At 38.6% G+C, this 19,796-nt stretch overlaps 1 protein-coding gene across 11 annotated transcripts in view; it reads right to left on the bottom strand.

Annotated features, from left to right (window-relative positions):
* Nucleotides 1–19,796, bottom strand: part of RPS6KA2 (ribosomal protein S6 kinase A2) — a 289,256-nt gene that overhangs the window by 27,616 nt on the left and 241,844 nt on the right. For all 11 annotated transcript variants that reach the window (XM_017813724.1, XM_017813729.1, XM_017813731.1 and 8 more), the window contains 4 exons: nt 18,272–18,336; nt 9,495–9,597; nt 5,586–5,716; nt 3,871–3,996 (listed from right to left, as the gene is read on the bottom strand). In XM_017813724.1, the coding sequence (XP_017669213.1) occupies nt 3,871–3,996; nt 5,586–5,716; nt 9,495–9,597; nt 18,272–18,336 (425 nt within the window). The remainder of the gene's footprint in view (nt 1–3,870; nt 3,997–5,585; nt 5,717–9,494; nt 9,598–18,271; nt 18,337–19,796) is intronic.

Genomic DNA, 19,796 nt, shown 5'->3' with positions numbered 1-19,796 from the left:
TGTTGAATCTGGCACTTAAACCACCCACCTCTGCAAGTGTCTGGGCTGGGGCAGTTACTGTTTTGGGGGCAGAAAAGTCCATAGCAGGAGCAGTTTCTACTTGGCTATTATCCACCAGTCATCCCTCCTGGGGATAAGGAGTCAATCTAAACAGATAAATCCTTAGAAAAAGGAAGATGCAATCAAGTCCTTTTCAATTTTACTTAATCAGGCATCAGTAAGAAGCACATCTAAAAATTCAGCTTGAAAGTTTCACTAGTGCTCCAAGCTTGAAAGCTGTGCAATGGTTTTAAGTAAAGAAAAACATCTGGAATATGCTAATGGCATCAAATCTCTGGCAGGTTTTGAAAAATCTGATTCACCAAGAACTCTGAACTCCAAATGAGAGCTCTTAATCTGTTTAGGCTTCCATTGCAAACTTTCTTCCACCCACAGAAACCCCTCTCATCTCCTCTAACATCATTCTTTTACTTAATTGACTTATTTTCTCTAGATACTGATGTGGCTGAAGTAGTTTGATCTGATTTTGCTTTGCTTCTGACCTCACTGTTACATTTCACCCATGTGAAGCTTGTAACTATTAATATTCCCTTTCCTATTAAAAACCATTAGGCATTTTTCAGTCAGAATGATCAATATTATAGCAGAAGAATCTGAAACACATTAGAGGTCCATCAAAGGAGAAACTCTTTTTTTCCCCATATCTCTTCTTTCTACCAGCACCCAACTCAGAATATATTGTGATTCTGTGATTCAGAAGAATGAACAATATATGTACTTGTATTTTTCACTTGGGAATGAGATGGAAAGAAACCCTCAGAGCAGTAGAATATGATACACAGACTTGCTAAACCAACATCTACCTGCACTGACCAGGTAGGTGGCTACTAGTTTCAGGGTAGACTCAGTTTGCAGGAAATTTGGCTGTCTATACAGTTTTCTGTTGCATGGTGTTGAAATGCTCTCAGAAATGGAAATGTAAGTCTGAATTTTGAATCACTGCAGTCAGGAACCCAAGGGCATGTCTAAAAGAGGTTTAGAGTTTATTATTAGCATTTCATTTTTTACAGATGGCATGGAAGAAGAGGGAATAGGTTGCAAGAAAATTCTCTTCTTCTGCAGGCTCAATGATTGGATTTACATAGGAAGCACAGCTGCCTATAGGTGCAGAGAGGTGTCCAGGGGAAATTCCAAAAGCATCTCAGTGAGTGATGTGTCTAATCAAAATGAACTCTTAAGCGAGTGAAATTCCAGATTTGTTCAAGTGCTTTTACAACACCAGCAAAGAACTTCTTTGCACTGCTAGACATCTAAGTATCTCTACAAGATATCCCCCAATTAGTAGCGGCTGGCCAGCAAAAGGAAAAGGGCTGAAATGTTTTGCAGTTTAATAAATATATTCTGCTTCTGGCCTAGGAAAAGTTTCGTTTTCCTGAGTGGATTTTCTGACTGTAGCTCTGACTCAAGTTACTCTGGCTAGGTACTCTGCTGCCTCAGTATGGCACCACACAGCAATAGTAAACAAGGTGAGTGGCAGTCTCCATGGAAGGATTATTTATTTACACAGTGACATGATGTGTGTCTTCCTGCAGTGATGCCACTACATAATTTCCTTAACTTTTTTCCTATCACCAGCTTCCCCTGGGGAGACAGGATGATGTTCTCTGATGGGTTGTCAGTTCATCTGAAAGAAGGAGCTTTTAATGAGGTGGTGCAAGGCAAGTGGGGCTGCTGCCTATCACACAATCACTGCAGATACTTTTTCCTGTGAATGCTATGTACTAGAGAGCACTGAGAAAAATTATACTTACTGACAGAAATCAAAAGAGCCTAATTACAGTGATTTTTATAGAGACAGTTAAAGAATGCATGTCAAAAGGGACTGATATATAATTATGATAATATCAGTTGCAATTTCTGTACTATCTAATTACTGGAAATGGGTGGCATTGTGCAATTTTTTTGAAAGTGAGCTACCCTGATAACAAAATGATATAATCTTATTATGAAATTAAAATAACATTGAAAGAAAAGTAAAATTAATATATTGGTAGGAGTAATAATTAAAGAGGCAGCACTAAATGTGCTTGAAAGATAGTACAAACAGAAACCCACCAAGTGTCTCCAACCCCAAATGTGCTACACATTTGACTCACACTGTGACAGAAACTGAGGTGCTGCACGTGTTGCCTACACTGGCAGTCAAAATCAAAACATACTGACGTGACAAGAAGAGAATCATCATGAGTGGAGAAAGAAAAGAATAAAAAGACCATAAACCTAGCAATTATAGTATTGAACTTTTCTGCAGTTTTGAGTGTCTACATGTATTGAGTTTGCTCTGTATCCTCTGAAGTTCTCTAAACACCCACTGGTGTTCAGGCAGTTCAGATTCAGGCACAGATATCTTTGAGTACTGAGGTTCTTCTGTTTTGGTTTCTCACTGGCTGTATTTACACTGATAAAACTGTCAGCAATACTTGATATAAATAAAATAGTAAAGATATTACTTTAATTTAGCATACATTTTGTTCACCACAGATGCAATGTAATTATACAGAATTAATACTACTATACCTACTACAACGTAATGCCATCTGTTGACAAATAACCTGGACCCTGGAAAACTCTAAATTTTCCATTAATATGAAATGAAAATATTAGCACAATCACATGCAAGCCCACAGACCTGCTGGTAGGTCCGTGCTCCTAATTATGGTGTAGCCTAGAAAAATCAACCTTTATTTGAACAGTGGCATCAACAGATTGTCATTTCAGGTTTCCAGATTTTTGTGGCCACCATGGGGAAACACCAAAAGTTTCATGGATTTTCATGGCTACTGCATTGTCATCAGTCCAGTAAAAGAAAATAAGACTGAATAAAATGTTTAATATTATTCTATTTACTACTTGGAGTTCATTTATCTCATGAATTGCAGTTTGGATCACTTCCCTAAGCTCTCATCATCTTATTTAATAGCAGACACAATCTTATTTATTAGTAAAGTTTACGTATCTTTTCTAAAATTTTAAAATGAGAAAGGTAGAGTGGCAATTAGCCAGATCCTCTTATTTACTGCATGTTTGGTAAAGACATTTCTCTATGTACTGCAACCTGTTCCCAAGAGATGCTACAGAATGAAAGGATCTGACTTAACTGTCCCTGTCTTTTCAAAATCATTATAATAATTCCTCATTTAATCTAAACTTGTGTCGTTTTGGTATAAGAACAAAAACATTAAATACTTTTCTAACATGAATGTTTTAATTGCTACACATTTTCTTAAAGAAAATAGCATGTTTAAAACTCTGACTTGTCTTTAACATCCAACTAAATCAATATTTTAAATCTCTGCAGAAGACTGATTTTTGCTCCTTTGGATAGCATGTTGGTTTTGAATGTCAAGCAGACAAAAAGAAATCTGAGTTTCTGTAGGTGATCATGGTTTTCACTGACAAATCTGTCTAATTACAATAAAAAATGTCAGATCTAAACAACTTGAGAAAGTAGAATACATGATATTTCAATTTTGCAATAGTTTTACATGTTATTTTGTTTATTTACAATGATGTAATGTAGGAGCTGTTAAAAATCTTACCCAGTTTGCAAGGACCATGGCTGAAGTGATTAACAATGATTAACCATGCTGCAAAGGTTTTTTTCCATCCAGGAATTTTACTTGATGAGATTGAAGTGTGAGAAATAATATAAGTTTATCATAAAACCTATTGTCTTACAAAAGAGAAAAAAAAATGAAGCTACACCTGCCAACAAGAAATCAGCCAACAAAAAATCCACTGACTACACCGGTGCCCAGGCTGGCAGAGCAGTCTCAGCCAATTTCTGGCATCTACCAGAGGCTTTCTTACCTTCACTGCAAACTCTGTTTCTGTAGCTTTATGAACACATCTCTTGCACACTGAATAGGAGCCAATTCCTATGTCTTCCTTGATCTCATATCCATCTGTAAAGTGAATGTTGTTCCCATGTAACTGCTACAGGGAAAGACAAAAGAAACAAGGTAATCAGAACATGAATATGTAAAAGTACGGATTAGCCTCCTCTTAAAGGAGGTGCTTGCTCTCATCTCCTTCACAGATATCTCTTGTCCTTAGCAGTTTTTCTAAGTCCAGTTAAAAAATTCTGAAGCTCTTTAGTTAAACAAGTAAGAGTGTCTTCTCCCTTTTTACCTTTTCATAGTCTACAAGATGGAGCTGTCCATGTAGGAGTAATGGCAAAACTGCAGTGGAATGCAGAAAATCAACATCTATTAGAAATTCAAAGGAAACTGTGGGCCCAAATCTCCTGAAAAACCCACATGTCTTGATAATATAAACTTATTTCTAACTACTGAGGGCAGAAGACTAATAAGATACTAGTGGCTTCATAGTCTTCAAAAGAGATACCCCACATATGAGGGGTGCCTCCAGACAATGAGAGGTCTTTTCCAGAATATGTTTAATTATGGATTTTGTGTGAGAGGTTATGATTTTAATCTATTAATTCACATGCCCTTTGGAAAATGTCTGGGCAGGTGGATTAGTTAAATGGTGAAACCCAAATCTAAGGCTTTGCTGTAAATTCCATCCCAGGACTGGATGACCAGCAGCTCTAAAAATCCCCGATAATACTCTGTCTAAATATGTAACCTTGCTAGCCAAGTCCACAAAGAACCTGCTACATTATAAGACATTCAATACATTTTTACAAAGCAAATCACAGGAATATGTATAACATTTCTGGTATGTAATTGCTTGGTTAACATTTCACTTACTGTTGCATAATAGTATCTTTAAGAATATAACATAGTCCGCTGTAAATTATTAAAATAGGGATGAAAACCACAGACAGGGCTCTCCCCTTGAGGCATGTACACCTCTGGTTGTGGGTAGGAGAGAAACTTTTTCCCAGTGAGAAAATTTGCTGCATATTTAAGCAGCACAGTTCTTTTCCCTGTTCACTTACCATCTGATGCATTGAGCCTTTTGTAGCAATTTATTTCTCATTTAAATTACAACAACTGTACAGCATGTTGTACGGAATGGCAGCAAAGCACCAAGCGTCTGGCAAGTCTTTCCCCCATCAAGCCACCCTGCTTTAGGTGAGTACACCCAGCCTTTTGTGAAATAGCAACAGGAGTACGGTAGCCTCTTACACCCTGGAGCTTGTGTCTGTGGGAACCTACAGCAGCAGTTCATTAAACCCCTTTGCCAATACAGCGTCATATAATCCAAGACAAAACTGTTGGGAATGACATGCATTCAGTGAAAAAACAACACTTCATTATACTTGCCCTGCGTGCATAACTGGAATAATATTTTCGGTATTCAGAAGTACTTTTCATTTAAGTTGTGATAAAGTGCAGTTCTTATTTTCTTTGCAAAGGTTGTGGGGAACGTGAACTTATGAATAAAAGCCATTGGGGAAAAATTCTGACTTTCCACCCCCTACACACTGCATGTAAACACTTCCTACCTACACTAGATATCTGTGAAATACCAGTGATAATGTTGAGTCCATTTAAATACACTACGCACATATGTATCTGCCCATCAGATGTGAAGTGTAATGTCAGCATCAGTACCTGCACAATTGGGTGAACAGTGATTTTGTGCACATCTTGCTGTGCAGGCTCCTGCACCAAGTTGGAGGCAACAAAGCTGAACCCTCTGAAAAGATGATGAGCGTTGGCACTTGGAGGAACACCTGGGGAATCTGTCGGAGAAGGAAGAAAATGGCCTCATGAGCTGCATGAAGGAACAGCAGGAATAGCACCGCACCCACCAGTCAGTAGTAGATCCTGACAAACTGGCAAATACATGTGAATATAATTCACCTCCATATCAAGACTTTGGTGTGCCTTCTCCATTCCTTTCCTCTGGATTTGAACAATGCAGGAATATTGTTTGCAAGGATTTTTCCTCTTGGATACAGACTTTTTTTTCAAAGTGCACGTTCACTCTTATGCAAAGTACTGCCAAGAGTCCACACATACAGAAAAGGTACAGTGAGGCTAGGAGAGAGAGACAGAAGACTCAAGCCAGGGCATCTTTTGACTTAGTAGAGGTTCTCCAGGGGGTGGAAAAAAGCTGCAGGCTGCTATATCTGTCCTCTGCAGCACAACTTGACTACAGACATTACAAAAGCTAGTAGCATGTTGTGTGAGTTAGGAGAATGTAGAGAAGACACAAGGAAGCGTTAAAGCACAATACTCTAGTAGTGGTGGTTTGTGGCCTTATAGGGATCTTCTTATAGGGAACAGATTTAGGAGCTGGGACCTACTCCAGGGAAGACACTGGTTGACTTGTCCTCAGGTGAACAAAACAACTAGGATTGTTTTAACTAAGAGTCATGGAGATTTTCTTCCCATCCCTTCCCCTGACATGGCAAAACTAGGGGAGGAATGGCTGGAGTTCAGAAAAACTTGAATTATTTTTGGAACGAAATAACCAGAGAGCAGTTCCTAGTACCTATACCACTCCACAGTGAAGGAAACAGCATGACAAAGCAAGAAGAGAAGAGTTGTGCTTCACTTAAAATTCTGAAAAGCTTTAAAGAGATCTTTCTGCCCAGTATATGTTTTATCCCAGGTATTTTCATAAGCAAGAAGAGTCACTTTGGAAACCATTCCTTGCTAACTGGCTGGGTATTATAAAACCTACGGTACTAAAATTTTCTGACCTTTATTTGTTTTTTTGGGGGAGTTGTTTTTTTATCTTCACTTCCCTTCACATTTCCTCCAGTGCGACATGTGATTTACCACGACAAAGTTGAAGAGCTAAATCTTGTATAATGGTTATCTTTCTCCCTGTGAAAGTCACAATGCTTTGTTCCACTAGAGCATCTAAGTGTAAGGGTTTTCAAAGGCTTCATAAATCTTAAGTAATTTCCTTCATCATGCTTCACTGGGGTTAGCAAACATTATTATCTTATTTACAGAGGAGGATATTTAGATACTTCAGGTGCAATTTTACTTATCTTTTTCTCAGCAGTAAAGCCAGCCTAAAATATTCCTGCCGGTTACAGCATGCTGGCCCATCAATTACAACAGTACAAGCATTTGTGGACTGAAATCTAAGTTGGATCACAAAAATGATCTTGGTTTGATCCTTGTTCAAATCATTATTTCTAACCTAGATTTCTTCAGTCTTCTGCTCCCTGTGAGGAGGTGAGTCACCACAAATGAGATGTGGGTTCACAGTGGTGAATTCAGGAAGTTAGTGGCCAGAAAAAGCAACTTCGACTTGGAAAAATCTCTGAAAAAAAGTAATGTGAAACTATACCCATAGAGATGAACTTTCAGTGTCAGAAACCACATCTTTGGCACACTTTGATCTGAGGTTAGAAATCCAGAGAAAGCTGTTTCAATCTCAAGGGCAAATAAACTTTCTGAGGTACATAAAATCACTGGGCTGGCAAGTTACTGGATCCAAAACTTTGACATAAACTTGCTTTCAGGCAGGAGAACTCATTCTTTAAGACAGAGTGCAATATGTATCTGTACCCCCTCCTTGGTAGTATCTTTCTGACAGCTTCATTGAAACACAACTGCATGATCATGAAGCAGGAATTACAACAATGCTTTCCATCTGGGTATCTCAGTAACATGGTTTATTTGTTTGGGGTCTATGTCAGGATAGAAAAAAACACAAAATAAAAAGGGTTCTTGTTCTATTCCACTGGCAATATGAGCCAGTATTACACACTTTTGTGATTCTTTACGTCTTCTGGTTGACCCAACCAGTCAACAGTCAGGGTCTGCAAAATATCCTGCCAGTTTGCAAGGGCTTTTCCATCATTCTAGAAGTGTAAAGGCATTCACACTTTCAATTACACCTATTTTGAAATGACATGATTTGATTTTCAGGCCACTTTCCACAGTAGCCCAAAGCAGAACTGAGTGAGGCCATCTGCCCACCCCAGCCACTGCCTGAAGACCAAACTTCCATGTCAGAATCTGTACAACATATCAAACTGAATTAAGCAACAGTAGTAACATGCAGAGTGTAAAATATAGCCCCAGGCATGAGTACAAACAATGAAGTGTGAACTACCAAAACAATCCAAATTCTTAATGCTTCTCTGCAAGTCAGTGAGACTTCCCAAAGCAGCACCAGAGACTGCACTTCTCTCCAGATCAGACTGGTTTGCAGTCTCCAATATTTCAGAGAAATTAGTTCCTCCGAAATCTAAATGAAAGCTAAAATCAGAGGATGGAAATATCTAGTATCCAAATATCATTTGTTTCCATGCAGTGGGATAGGAACATCAGAACATGACCAACATATATTGGAGACAGGTGGATGTTCCAGTTGGACACATATAAACCAGAGTGTAATATTTTTAGAGTTTGCATAAGTCAGCATGTCCTTACCAGAAAAAAAATAGGAACCAATTGATAAAAGATTTAGAGTAGATACCGTTATTTCAAACTCCATGGAAGGAAGTTTGGGTCAGGCCTAGAATAGACATTAGGGCTAGTTTTAAGAAAAAAATGGAGTAGGTCATGATCAGCTTGAACAAAAACGACAGGAAATCTCAGCTGTGATTTACGTGCTATAATGTAGGTGTTTTTGCAATGGTCTTTCACTCTCACTGCAACAGTTCTGGGGCAACTTGAAGGTTGGAGCTTGAGACCTTATACTTGGTTATTACAACAATGCTATGTGATATTTACAGTTCTTACCATCTTCGAAGTGTTTTACAAACAACAGCTAATTAAATTGTTATATTTTAGAATGTGTAAATAAATACTTCTTTACACAGGAATATCACAGGTGGAAATGTAATGTAACTTATCCATATCTAGCAAGAGGAAATATAAGTGGGATTACTACTCTGACATTACCGGTATTCTTGCTTTCCACTAAAAGAGTGGAAAGATGGAGTTTTGTGCAACAATCACCTTCATATATAGTGCACAAAGTGTGATATTCCTATTAGGAGATAGAAGTTACATGAACAACATTCTCACTGCAAGCACTTTCTAAATATTGTGGGTCAAATTTCCTGTTGGCATAACCGTAACTCTGCTGATCTGAGGACTTGATGATTCTTCATTGCTGTTAACCACATACTAACTTCCAATAGTTTATAGTCTATGGGACTTCATAATTAAATAAAACATCTATGAAATATATAATTATATACTGACTTGTAGAGATGCAAAGTTCTTGGAAGCTGAGGTAATTTAAAATAGTTTAATTCAGCTAGTGTAAGCAATGGTGAGGAATAAAATAGCAAATCAACAGTTACTATTCCTTTTAAAAATGTGAAATCTGTGCTTCCTGGAGACAAACTAATGTGAAACTGGTGAAACGCTTATGGGCTTCTTCTCTTGGAAATGCAAAGTAATCTTTGCTTCTTGCTGGATGTTGTCAAACCCTGTAACCCCACAGGTGATCTGACTTTAAGACCCCGTTGAAACAGTAAGTGAAAGGAAGAATGAACTTACTAACTGAAAAGTTACATTACCATGTGCCACCTTACTAACCTGTGGGGGTTCGAGATGTGAACTCTGGATCAAAATGAAAGGTGTCTTCTGGCCGTCCCACTGCGGGCTTGAAAGGCGGCTTGATTTCTTTTCTGTACAGTTTCTACAAGGAGAAGAACAGGTCACAATCAACATCAATGTGTACAACTTCAGTATCTGGAGATAGACTCCCCCACTTTCTTTAGGGTGTCCTCTCTCAGCTCTGTGGTATCCTTGCAGGACTGACAGAAAAGGAGGACATATCCATGGATCTGGCTCCTGCTTGACAGGTTGGCTTAGAATCTGTGCCCTGGATGGTCCCTGCACTTTTTAGCCACTGTAATCTGGAATATGAACACAAATGTTTCTAAGGAAAATTTAGCCGATAGACTGGCACAGTGTTCCAGCTGGGGTCTCTGGAAATTCACTGGTCTAAGGACAGGACTGGAATGTGCAATGGTAACATCAGGAAACAGGGTGACTTTAGTGGCGCAGCAATGGCTATCAGCACAAAGAACCACTGGGAAGCTGTGACTGTTTTAGCATTTACTATTTGTGAAGAACTAGCAACATGTTTGACATGCTGCCAGACTAAACTGAGCAACAGGCTTGGCTGCCTAGTCCTTACAACCTAAACAAGAGACTTGTTCTTTTGACATATCTGGTAAAATGGAAGGGGACTAACAGCTGAGGATTAGATGAAATTCCCATCAAAATATGCTAGGAAGATGCACAGTGCACGGGTGGGAAATCACATTGAAGGTTTAATGTGGCTTGAGCAGAGGAGCAAAACCAAGAAAAAACATAAAGAAGAGAGGAAGGTAAGCACTGCTAGGTGTGTGTTTCTGGGGGTAACTGAGGGGTCATGCAGGGGATCACCTAAGTAATAGGCACCATAAATTCATCCTAATACACTGCCTTTATTATGAGGGACTTCGTGGTCTCCTAATTCATGCTTTAAGAAATTCATTCTTTAAGAAATTGCTACACCATGCTCCTTTGCAAGCATTTACACACACACACATACACACATTTTGAGAAATGAACAAACTCAGGTGCAGCATGTCTGGATCTGATCCAAAGCCTCAAGAGGCTGATGGAAAGAGCCTTTTGCATCATCTCTGCTTGAAATGGCCAAGATATTATGTTGATGGCAGCATGGGTAACAGAGCTTCAGTTTGACTCCCTGTCCCATGTTTTAGTCCCTAGACTGCATTTCCTCTCTAGCAATGCTTTTGTTCTCAGGTTTCAAAGGGCTGAATCAGTTGCCACAGACAGTTCCCCATAATTAATATGTCTGAGCATAAATATAACATTTCATCCAAACTTTCAAGTCATGATAAGAACTGGAGAGTTCACCTTATGACTGTTTGTAATATGCATTTTAAGGTTAGCTCTCGAAACAACTTCCTAATGAGCTAATTTTTCAAAATATTTAATGGAGATTAATAAATGCTTGTCCACCTCTTTGCATGCAGGATGATTCTTTTTAACTGTAGGTTTTGTGGTAAATTAACTTCTGTAATATAAAGCTTGTGGTCAAACCTAAGATATACACATATCACCATAATTTGAACTTGATTTTGCATTGATAAATAAAGGTTCTTGAAGCAGGAAACTCTGTAGCATAATATTAGCCTTAACAGAAAGGATATGTTTGTGGTTGAATTCCTTGGAAAAATGAAATAGTGAGCCTGAATATAATAATTAATGGCCATTTCACCATAAAAAGTTTCTGCTTGGATAAAACTGCTCCGTATCTTCTGAGAGAAAAAGAGATGAATAACTGCTGTGAGCCACAATGGAAAGCCAGTCTTCCAAATAATTAAAAGCCAATTTCAATCTTAAGCAGGAAGTGTCCCTCATCAGCTGAAAAGTATCAACATAGCAATTAACATACATCTTTTTTTGTCTGCACAGAACTTTAAAACAGAACTCAGCACCTACTGAAGGCTTTTCTACTGCTAGGATTTCACCTTGAGAAAGCTATTTGCTTCCAGCTTCCCTTTATTTGTCTTAATTCACAACTGCAGTGCTTCTACTGCAGAAAGCAATATGGTCACATTCAGGTGCTTCCTCTCTGAATTAACTGTACCGCTTATCCTGTGAGGTCCAAAACTTGGAAAGTGTTTTAGAGCTGTGCATCATTCAGGAACTGCATTCTCTTTTATTATCATGAGCATATTCTCTCTGGCCTCTTAATTCCTTCACCCGTCTGTAGTTTCTTAAGTGCTATTGGAGCTACATTTGTATTTGGAATCCCTAACTCATATCCTCCACTACTAGGGAGGGATTTAAGATTCTCATGAGTCACACGCCATCTAAAGATGTGTAATTACAAAGTTGCTTTCTGGGAGGGGATGAAAACAAAGAAGTTGCTTGTGCAAGTGAAAGACACTTCTGAGCACAACCCAGATGACTCCCTTTTCCATTTCCTTTTCCATTTGTGATAGAAATTATTTCTGGCATTTCTGACTAGACAATGGAACAGTAAAAGGTAAACTGCCTAAAACTTTTTTGCCCCAAGCTCTTGAATCGGGTAACTAAATGGCATCATCAAGGAAAAGCAGAGCAGTGTCATCTATGGCCTTCTCCATCCCAAACTAGCTCCAGTTCTCTGAGTGAACCACAACAACCAAAGCCAAATCACTAAACCAAGGCAGCCCAACACAGTTAAACATGAAGGCCTGCTGCAAGCAGAATGCCTCTTCCTTTAAAAATCTGCATCCTGTAGACTGCAAAACACAATGTGAAACAAGCTGATCTAAGAAAACAGTAAGAATCACAGCCATTGTTTTCTACATACAGAGAAAAAATCGTTTGGAGGATTTCAGATCCTTCTGGATTTTTCAAGAGTATTTCTAATTTTAGGAAACATATTAACCTATTATCCCTTACCATGGTCCCAAAACTATTCAGGGCTGATGTATCTTGACCTTGACCCCTTCCAGCAAAAACCAACCAGGGTGGCAAATGACATAGCAAGTTAAATTTCAAATCTTGTCTTCAACCATTTCTATCACGCTGTCACATAACTTCTGTTAAAGTTTAAACAGTTATGTACTTTCCAAGTCATGGTGATACTGGTACTGTATGCAAAAGTCACTGTGAGTTCTGTTATCCATTTAAAGGGGAACACAGTCCTAGTTTTCTCAGTTTAAATCCCAGTTTTTATATCCAAATTATTGTTTTGGATCTTATTAGGCATTCAAAAGAGACTTTGGATATGTAAGTGCTAACTGGAGCATTTAAATTTCAGGTTGGGTGCTTAAGATCATTATATGTGTGTTATTTTGCACAAGTATAAGAAGCTGAAGATTTTTTTCCTTCCACATTGTTTACACATCCATAAAGGAGAATTGCATTCCTTAGCCCTTAATGTTTTCTTGAGAATGTGACTTCTTTCTCTTTCCCAGTAAAGAATAACGCCCTACATCCTATCCCCCCTTTTTTTTAATTGGTCACAGCATTGACTTAGCACAGAAAAATGTGACTGACAGATATCAGGAATCATACAGAGCTGTCAGATCCAGAGGCTGTGCTGAGGGAGTGCATAATCCACAAAACAACGGAGATGAACTCCAAGGTGTGAAAGTACTGATTTAGATATTCACACCTGGATACATATCCACGCTTTTGTCTACTTATCAACCCCTCACATCCTTCTGAGACTTTGATAATCAGTACCTTCAGATTAATAATACTTATGAATTAACTAGAAAACAGTTCTACACAAGTTTGAGAAACTATGAGCTTCTATCAACTCCCTTTCTGATTTCAGATAGAAACATTTTTATTTGAAATAACTAATTTTTCTCCAGGTCTCACTAACCTTTTCTTAAAATATGTTGCCAGATCTCTAATATGAGCTTCATCTGAACACCTCCTCCGGCAGAACTCAAATAATACACCTAGTCTAGTAACAAAATGCTGCAATATTTTGTGTTTTTTCTTCTAATTGATAAGCAGTTAATTTTTCATCACCTTTAAAAAAATGCACTCCTAAAAAAACCCATTAAGAGATGTAAATGCTTTACATGTGCCTGGCAAATATCAAGAAGAAGAAAAATGGTTTAATTTCATTAAAAACTATTTAGTAATTTCCTCAATTGAGTTTCTTTGATCAAGAATTGAATTATTCCTTAGACAACTTCTAGAAATAGAAAGATGCTACCCTCCACAGTGATGTACTTGTAGTGTCAGAATAAACTCCCTTGCTACATATACCTGTCATGGAAAATCCAATGAGCAGACAAAAGGATGAACTACATTCTAAAATGCTTGTCCTCTCCTAGATTAATGGCTCAATGTTATTGCCTGCAAACAATAGAAAAGCTAGCAGAATTCAAACCTTGGGGTTAATTTTTGCAGTTGGTAAAACCTGCAATTAATTCATGCTTTCAGTTTAGTTTGATCTCTGATTAGTATTGAAGGAAAAAGAACTTGATTCCACTTTCTTCTCATTCCTTTCCTCAGCTGTATTTTACAGTTTATTTCCTAGCATGTCATTTGCTCTGGTTCCAATTTAGCCTGTCATCCAAACAAAAACTACTGTTTATAGCCCACTCCTTCAACTGCAGTCTCCAAAAAGGGATTTCATTTTTCATTTTCAATGAAAAAACAGAAATGCATCATGCATGACCTGGAAAGAAGAAACAGTAATTAAAAAAAACAGGAACCAGACTGTGCTTTCTCAGAGCCAGTGATTGAAACTATCTGAGGTCAAGTCGGTTTGGGTCTGCTTCTCTTAGGAAGAAAAGGGGGTGCAAGGTTAGTAAGCAGGTAAAACTGCCAAGGAGCTGGGCATCTAGCCTCCTTCCTGAGAGTCCCAGCCTTGATCACAAAAGACAGTCCATTCATTTAACAACAGATTTACTGAATTTGCATCACAGTGCCTACTAAATGCCTCAGAGCAGTAAGACTGATGTTTGCAGAAATCTTCATCTATTTTTCACCCTGTAAAGTGGGAAATTAGGCCTTTATTATGGGGTGACAACAGCTGTAAAAATGAGACTCTTACAGAGATTAGCTCATGCCAAAATTTAAATCTGGGCATAAAAACTCTGTATCAGATTGTCCACAGTTCATTTAGTACAGAAGTTAACCAGAAGGTAAACCTAGGGTGACTAGAGATTTTGCTGAAGAATGGCGCTCTGGAACATGAGAACAACATCTGCGAAAGGCCAGGAGGAGGAGGGTTGTTCTCTGGCCACAGTCATGTTTTCCAGGATGATATTTACTGCCTCTGCACAGAGTGGTCATGCACTATCAGCACTGATGTGCTTGGCAGCAGCATCTGCAGCAGTGTAACAGGGGCCATTTTTACACTGTGTATGTTGTTTCCACTGTGTTCGCTGCCTTCATGCAAACCAGACACTATATCTGGTTGTGTCTGTTTAAAGACAGTGCAAGATAGGAAATAACTGCACCAACAGGTAAACACATTCAAACCCCAAGAGAACAGCTCTGAAAATACTCTGAAATGATGGTCCGAGTCATATGTTTCCATCTGTGATTCTACTGACTTCATCACTGCAATATCTAGACTTCACACACAACTTAGAAAGAATAAGCTAACTCATTTCTGTTTTGAATCTCTTCTTAAAATTAGAAGATGCAACTTGGCAGTTTGTTCCTGATTATCATGTCACTTTTGCAGGAAAACTCATGCTTAAAAAAAAGTCCTGTTTCATACTGCATTTCCAGCAGACACTAACCCATTCTGACCCTTCATGATAAGGGAGCTTTTGATGAAGGATCAAAAGCTGAAATTTTCTGTGCTGTCAGTCACAGCAGTCCTATCATAGCTGCCAAGGTAGTACAGAAGTTCTCCAAAAGAGCCTGCTTCTTGGTCTCTGAGGTCTTTATATTACCAAGGCATAAAATAAATTAACATTTCTGTCCTGCCTCAACAGCGTTGTTTGCTGACTGCCTGCAAATTGATGTGAGAGATTCTCTATACATTAGAGGAGAACAAAATGAGGGCATCAGGGACTCTTTTCCTGCAACCATATAGAGATCAGCCATAAACATCTGTGTCTGATCCATTTCTGTTCTCTCTTCTCTGACCCTGTTCCCTTTCTGTCCATGGAGAACATGTTAACAGCTGGTTGGATGATCACTGTTAAGTCAAAGTCCTGGCTTCAGCTCAGGGCCAGGCTGGCTCACATTGCTCTGAAATATATACAATACTGTAGCTGCTGTAATGTGATAAGCCTCCCAAGATCTCCATGAGTGACTGGAAAAACAGAATAAAACGAGGAAATATATTACAAAGATGATAGCTGATCTTTGTAATAATGATCTGTCTGTCTCAAAGAAAGTGCAAGAAGCACTAACTGTGTTGGATTAGAATGGATCTTTACAGCTACATTTTACAGCAGAGTTAGAGGGCTAGATAAGACATCAAAGGGCAATTAAATCCATGTTCCTCTCTACCTCCAAGGCATGTTCAAACAGACCTGTTTTCTTCGTGGTAGATATTTCCCTGTCTATAAGAGCTGTTTCAAATGGTGGAGGACTGTTGAGTTTCCTCAGGAATTGGCATGAAATTGTTCCCTAAAGAACTGAGCTTGAAACAATCACCAATTATCACGACAGAAGGTGGTCTTGAGGAGTCTCATGGAACAAAACTGACTTTTCTGAAAACCTTTCCAAGATGCAGAGCCTCATTTATCTGTGATGAGTTAGTGAGCTGCTGCACTAGCAAACACAGAAGAAAAACCCTCTCACTGCTCCAGTGCTTCTTATTACATCAAGACATATTCATCTGACCTGTACTTTGATTGCAAAGCTGAGGACTGTGGAGATATTGGAGGATTAGAGGGGGAGGGGAAAGAAAAAAAAAAGAAAAAAAAAAAGAACCCAAGTCTTCTGAATTCCCTTTTTTTAATTTTCACTTACTGTTTCCATAAATGTAAAGTTGTCATACAGAATTTCATCATTAGTAAGAAGAAGAAGAGGAAACAGAATCTAGACTCCAGAACATATGTACTGGGATTAAAAGTCAGGTGGACCATAAAGGAAAGTCTCAAACTCCATTTTGACTGATCATGTTTTAACATGCTTATGAGTCATGCCAACTCTTCAACATGCTACTCAAACTGGATTTTTCTAATAAGTTTTTCCATAATAAATGATTTTGTGGGCCTTTCAAAGGCTACCTGGGCACCACAGAATGTTTTTTCACAGAGGAATTAGCTTTAATGGGAAGTCCTGGGCAGCAGTTTGAGAATAGCTCTGCCAAACACATTCATGTGTTTTTATCAGAATTTATCTTAAGAACTGCATCAATGTGACCTGTTACACTAGCATTTATGAGCAAACACATTAAATACTGAAGAGACATAAAACCATATCACAGGTTGGGTAAAATTAAACTAAAAAATGCTAGAGGATGTGGCAAACAGGAGCTCTGATGTACTGGTAGTTGTTCAGAGCAAGAATGAAAAATGTTTGCTTCCAGGTTTGTTTAAAAATAAATTGATTTGAACAAATAGGACGCTGAAAATGTGAGATTTAACCTCTTACATGTCTAAATCAAGTATGTAGCTAATCTCTACCACCAGCTTTATGAGCTGTAGCTGATAGCAATAAAAGAAATCCTTGTTTACCATTCTGTTAATCACCTCTGACATGTCTTATTTGAACCATGCTTCATTTGATCAAATGTTTGCTGTTCCAATTTTGAGTGTTGATGTTAAAATAATAGCTCACCTCAATCAAACATCAAACACTTGTAAGAGGAGCTGACGTTTCCAGTTCTGGCTGGTTGACTTGTATGCTCAGAGGTGTAAAATCACACTTTTGAAAATCCATCTATTATGGGGGCTTTCTATGGCCCCCACTGCAACCTAGTGGATGGGGCAGATACTGTCCTATGGTCGCTTAGGCCAAAATGATAAGAATGGCTTAACAAAGCTATCCTGTTGGAAGATTTATGATTCTTCTAGCATAAAGCAGCACAACCTGCTGTACAGCCTGTTATACCAGCTCTGTGGATGCCCAGGCAGTCCCAGTAGCACCATGTTGTGTTTGGGAAAAGAGAGAGCCTGGAGGTCTTGGAGCTACTGTTGGCAAGCATGTAGAAGCAGACCTGGGGCTGCTCTAAATAATTACAACAAAGAAAAGAATTCCTGAAGGTCCCTGATATTGGAAAGAATAAAACTAGCCTTTAGTCCAGCATGCCCAACTGAGTGAGAAGGGACAAGTAGTTCAATACGGAATGTAAAAGCAAAACAATGGAGGGACCTAGAGCATCAGATTGATTCCCCATGAAGTATCTCTTTCAAGCCCAATCCTTTGCCTCTGTTTTCTTTTACAACTGAATACTACAGGAATTATTTCATTTAAAGCTACTCATTTTCACTCCATCCAGCTCCCAAAATCGGAGTCTCATGTTTATTAGAGTTGAATGTGGAAATTATTCTGCAGAATGCTGCAAATAGCTTCAGGTAGTATAATGATTAGACAGACTATCAGATAAAACAGAGATAAGAAGTTAGAAAAAAAGGCAATGCTGAAAGCAGCTTTCTATTCCTTTCATTTGTGGGTTTGTGAACAAACATATATATATAGAATCATAAAATCATTTAGATTGGAAAAAACCTTTAAGACCAGTGAGTTCAACTATAAACCCACCACTGCCAAGTATGTATGCAAGAGAGATACAGGCACCCACTGAATAGGCTCTAGCTCCTGGGTTCTCTACGTTAGAGAATGCCTTTTTTCCTAAGCATGGCAGTTTGTCTTCACAAAATTTAGCTAAGAAAAAAAAATTATAAAAAAATTCCACTTACGTTCCAGTCTATAGTAACAAAGAAAGGATGACGTTTAATTTCTTCCACTCCATCAAATCCAGCACCTGGCAAGAGAATGAAAGAATCAAAATGAAGTAATGCTTAGAAGAGTACTGCATGACATCTCTTCTTCTGTCTTCCTCCCCATCCCAACTTTTCTTCTGACAGAGTCAGAGTTACCACATAAACATTTCTTCTAGTCAAGGAACCCTGGACAGTACAACTGTCATAACAGTATAAACTACCAAAAATACAGACAAGGGCACTTCATTAATGAGAATCTGATGGCTGAGGGTTTTTACTTTTCTCTAATTGAGGATGCTGTCAAGGCTGAATAGCTGCACATTCAAGCTTTGAATGAGACACGGGATTTTAGGCACAGCAGAGTACATGCACCAGCGAGGTCAGGAGAGGCCTCAAGACATCCTCATACTCTGGCAAGGCTACAGCTGCTCCCTGCCACCAGCAGCAGCTCTTCTATGTGCACCGACTTTCAGATCTTGACTAGCTACCCGTTATTCACAGGCAAAGAAAGCTGCACTACAAATAAGTACAGATTCAAAATACCAAAAGGCTCCAAATGATTTGACATAAGCCACGGTTTTAGGTTCCCCCTTTTCAAATATTGTCTTCAAATTCCTCTGAGTACCAAAATCATCACTCTCAGTGTTATGTTTCCTTCAGTATTAAATTTCTGTTACATTACTATAGGAATTGGAGAGAAAGTCCTCTGAGACTGGGTAAGAAACCTAATTTCTTCATTACTTTTGCCTTATGTCTTCACTGAAGATTGCCTTTTTTTATTCCTTTACCTCAATTTATTTGCTTCAGTGCCATCAGAAAACCCAAGAGGTACTCAGTAATAATTAAACAACTGTCAGAGATGATTTAGAATGCCATTTATGGAGTTGATTTGACTTTATTAATAGCACCCTTGATTTTCATTTCAAGGAGAATTAACACCTGGAAGCAAAGTCTTTGCACTGCAATTTTGGAATCAGTCCCTGAAAGATATCCAGCATACTTCTTTACAACCATTCTGAGCATCCTTGAATCCCAAAAGGACCTGGGATTCATAAGCACATTGCAAGGGGCACTCAACACCTCAGATGATTCAGGCTTTTATCCGCAGTATTTGTACTTTCAGAAGATCAACATTACAAGCAGCTTTACAAAGGTCTTGTCAACTGAAGCTTTTGTAAATGTGATGTCTGCTCTCCTTGTGTACAAGACATTATCAGTGTTTGCCAAAACGCAATGATCTGGAATGGCTTCCTACAGCCTGCTTAACAGTCACTGATGAATGGATACAGAAAGCAAACATAACACACAGGATTGTCTGCAGGCCTGCTGGATAATAATGGAAGAGAGATGATCTGATTACTTCCTGGTAATCTTTCAGTATAGACAAATGTAAGCAATGTACATGAGGATAAACAATCCTAGCCCGCCATAAAAAATTACGTGCTCAGAGGTGATCAGCCCCACTGAGGTCTGTGGGATATGGCAGACAGTTAGCTTTAGG

This window comes from Lepidothrix coronata, unplaced genomic scaffold (genome assembly GCF_001604755.1).
Source record: "Lepidothrix coronata isolate B3197 unplaced genomic scaffold, Lepidothrix_coronata-1.0 Scaffold42, whole genome shotgun sequence".
In the NCBI taxonomy this organism is placed as follows: Eukaryota; Metazoa; Chordata; class Aves; order Passeriformes; family Pipridae; genus Lepidothrix; species Lepidothrix coronata.
This window is presented reverse-complemented; position numbering and strand designations above follow the sequence as displayed.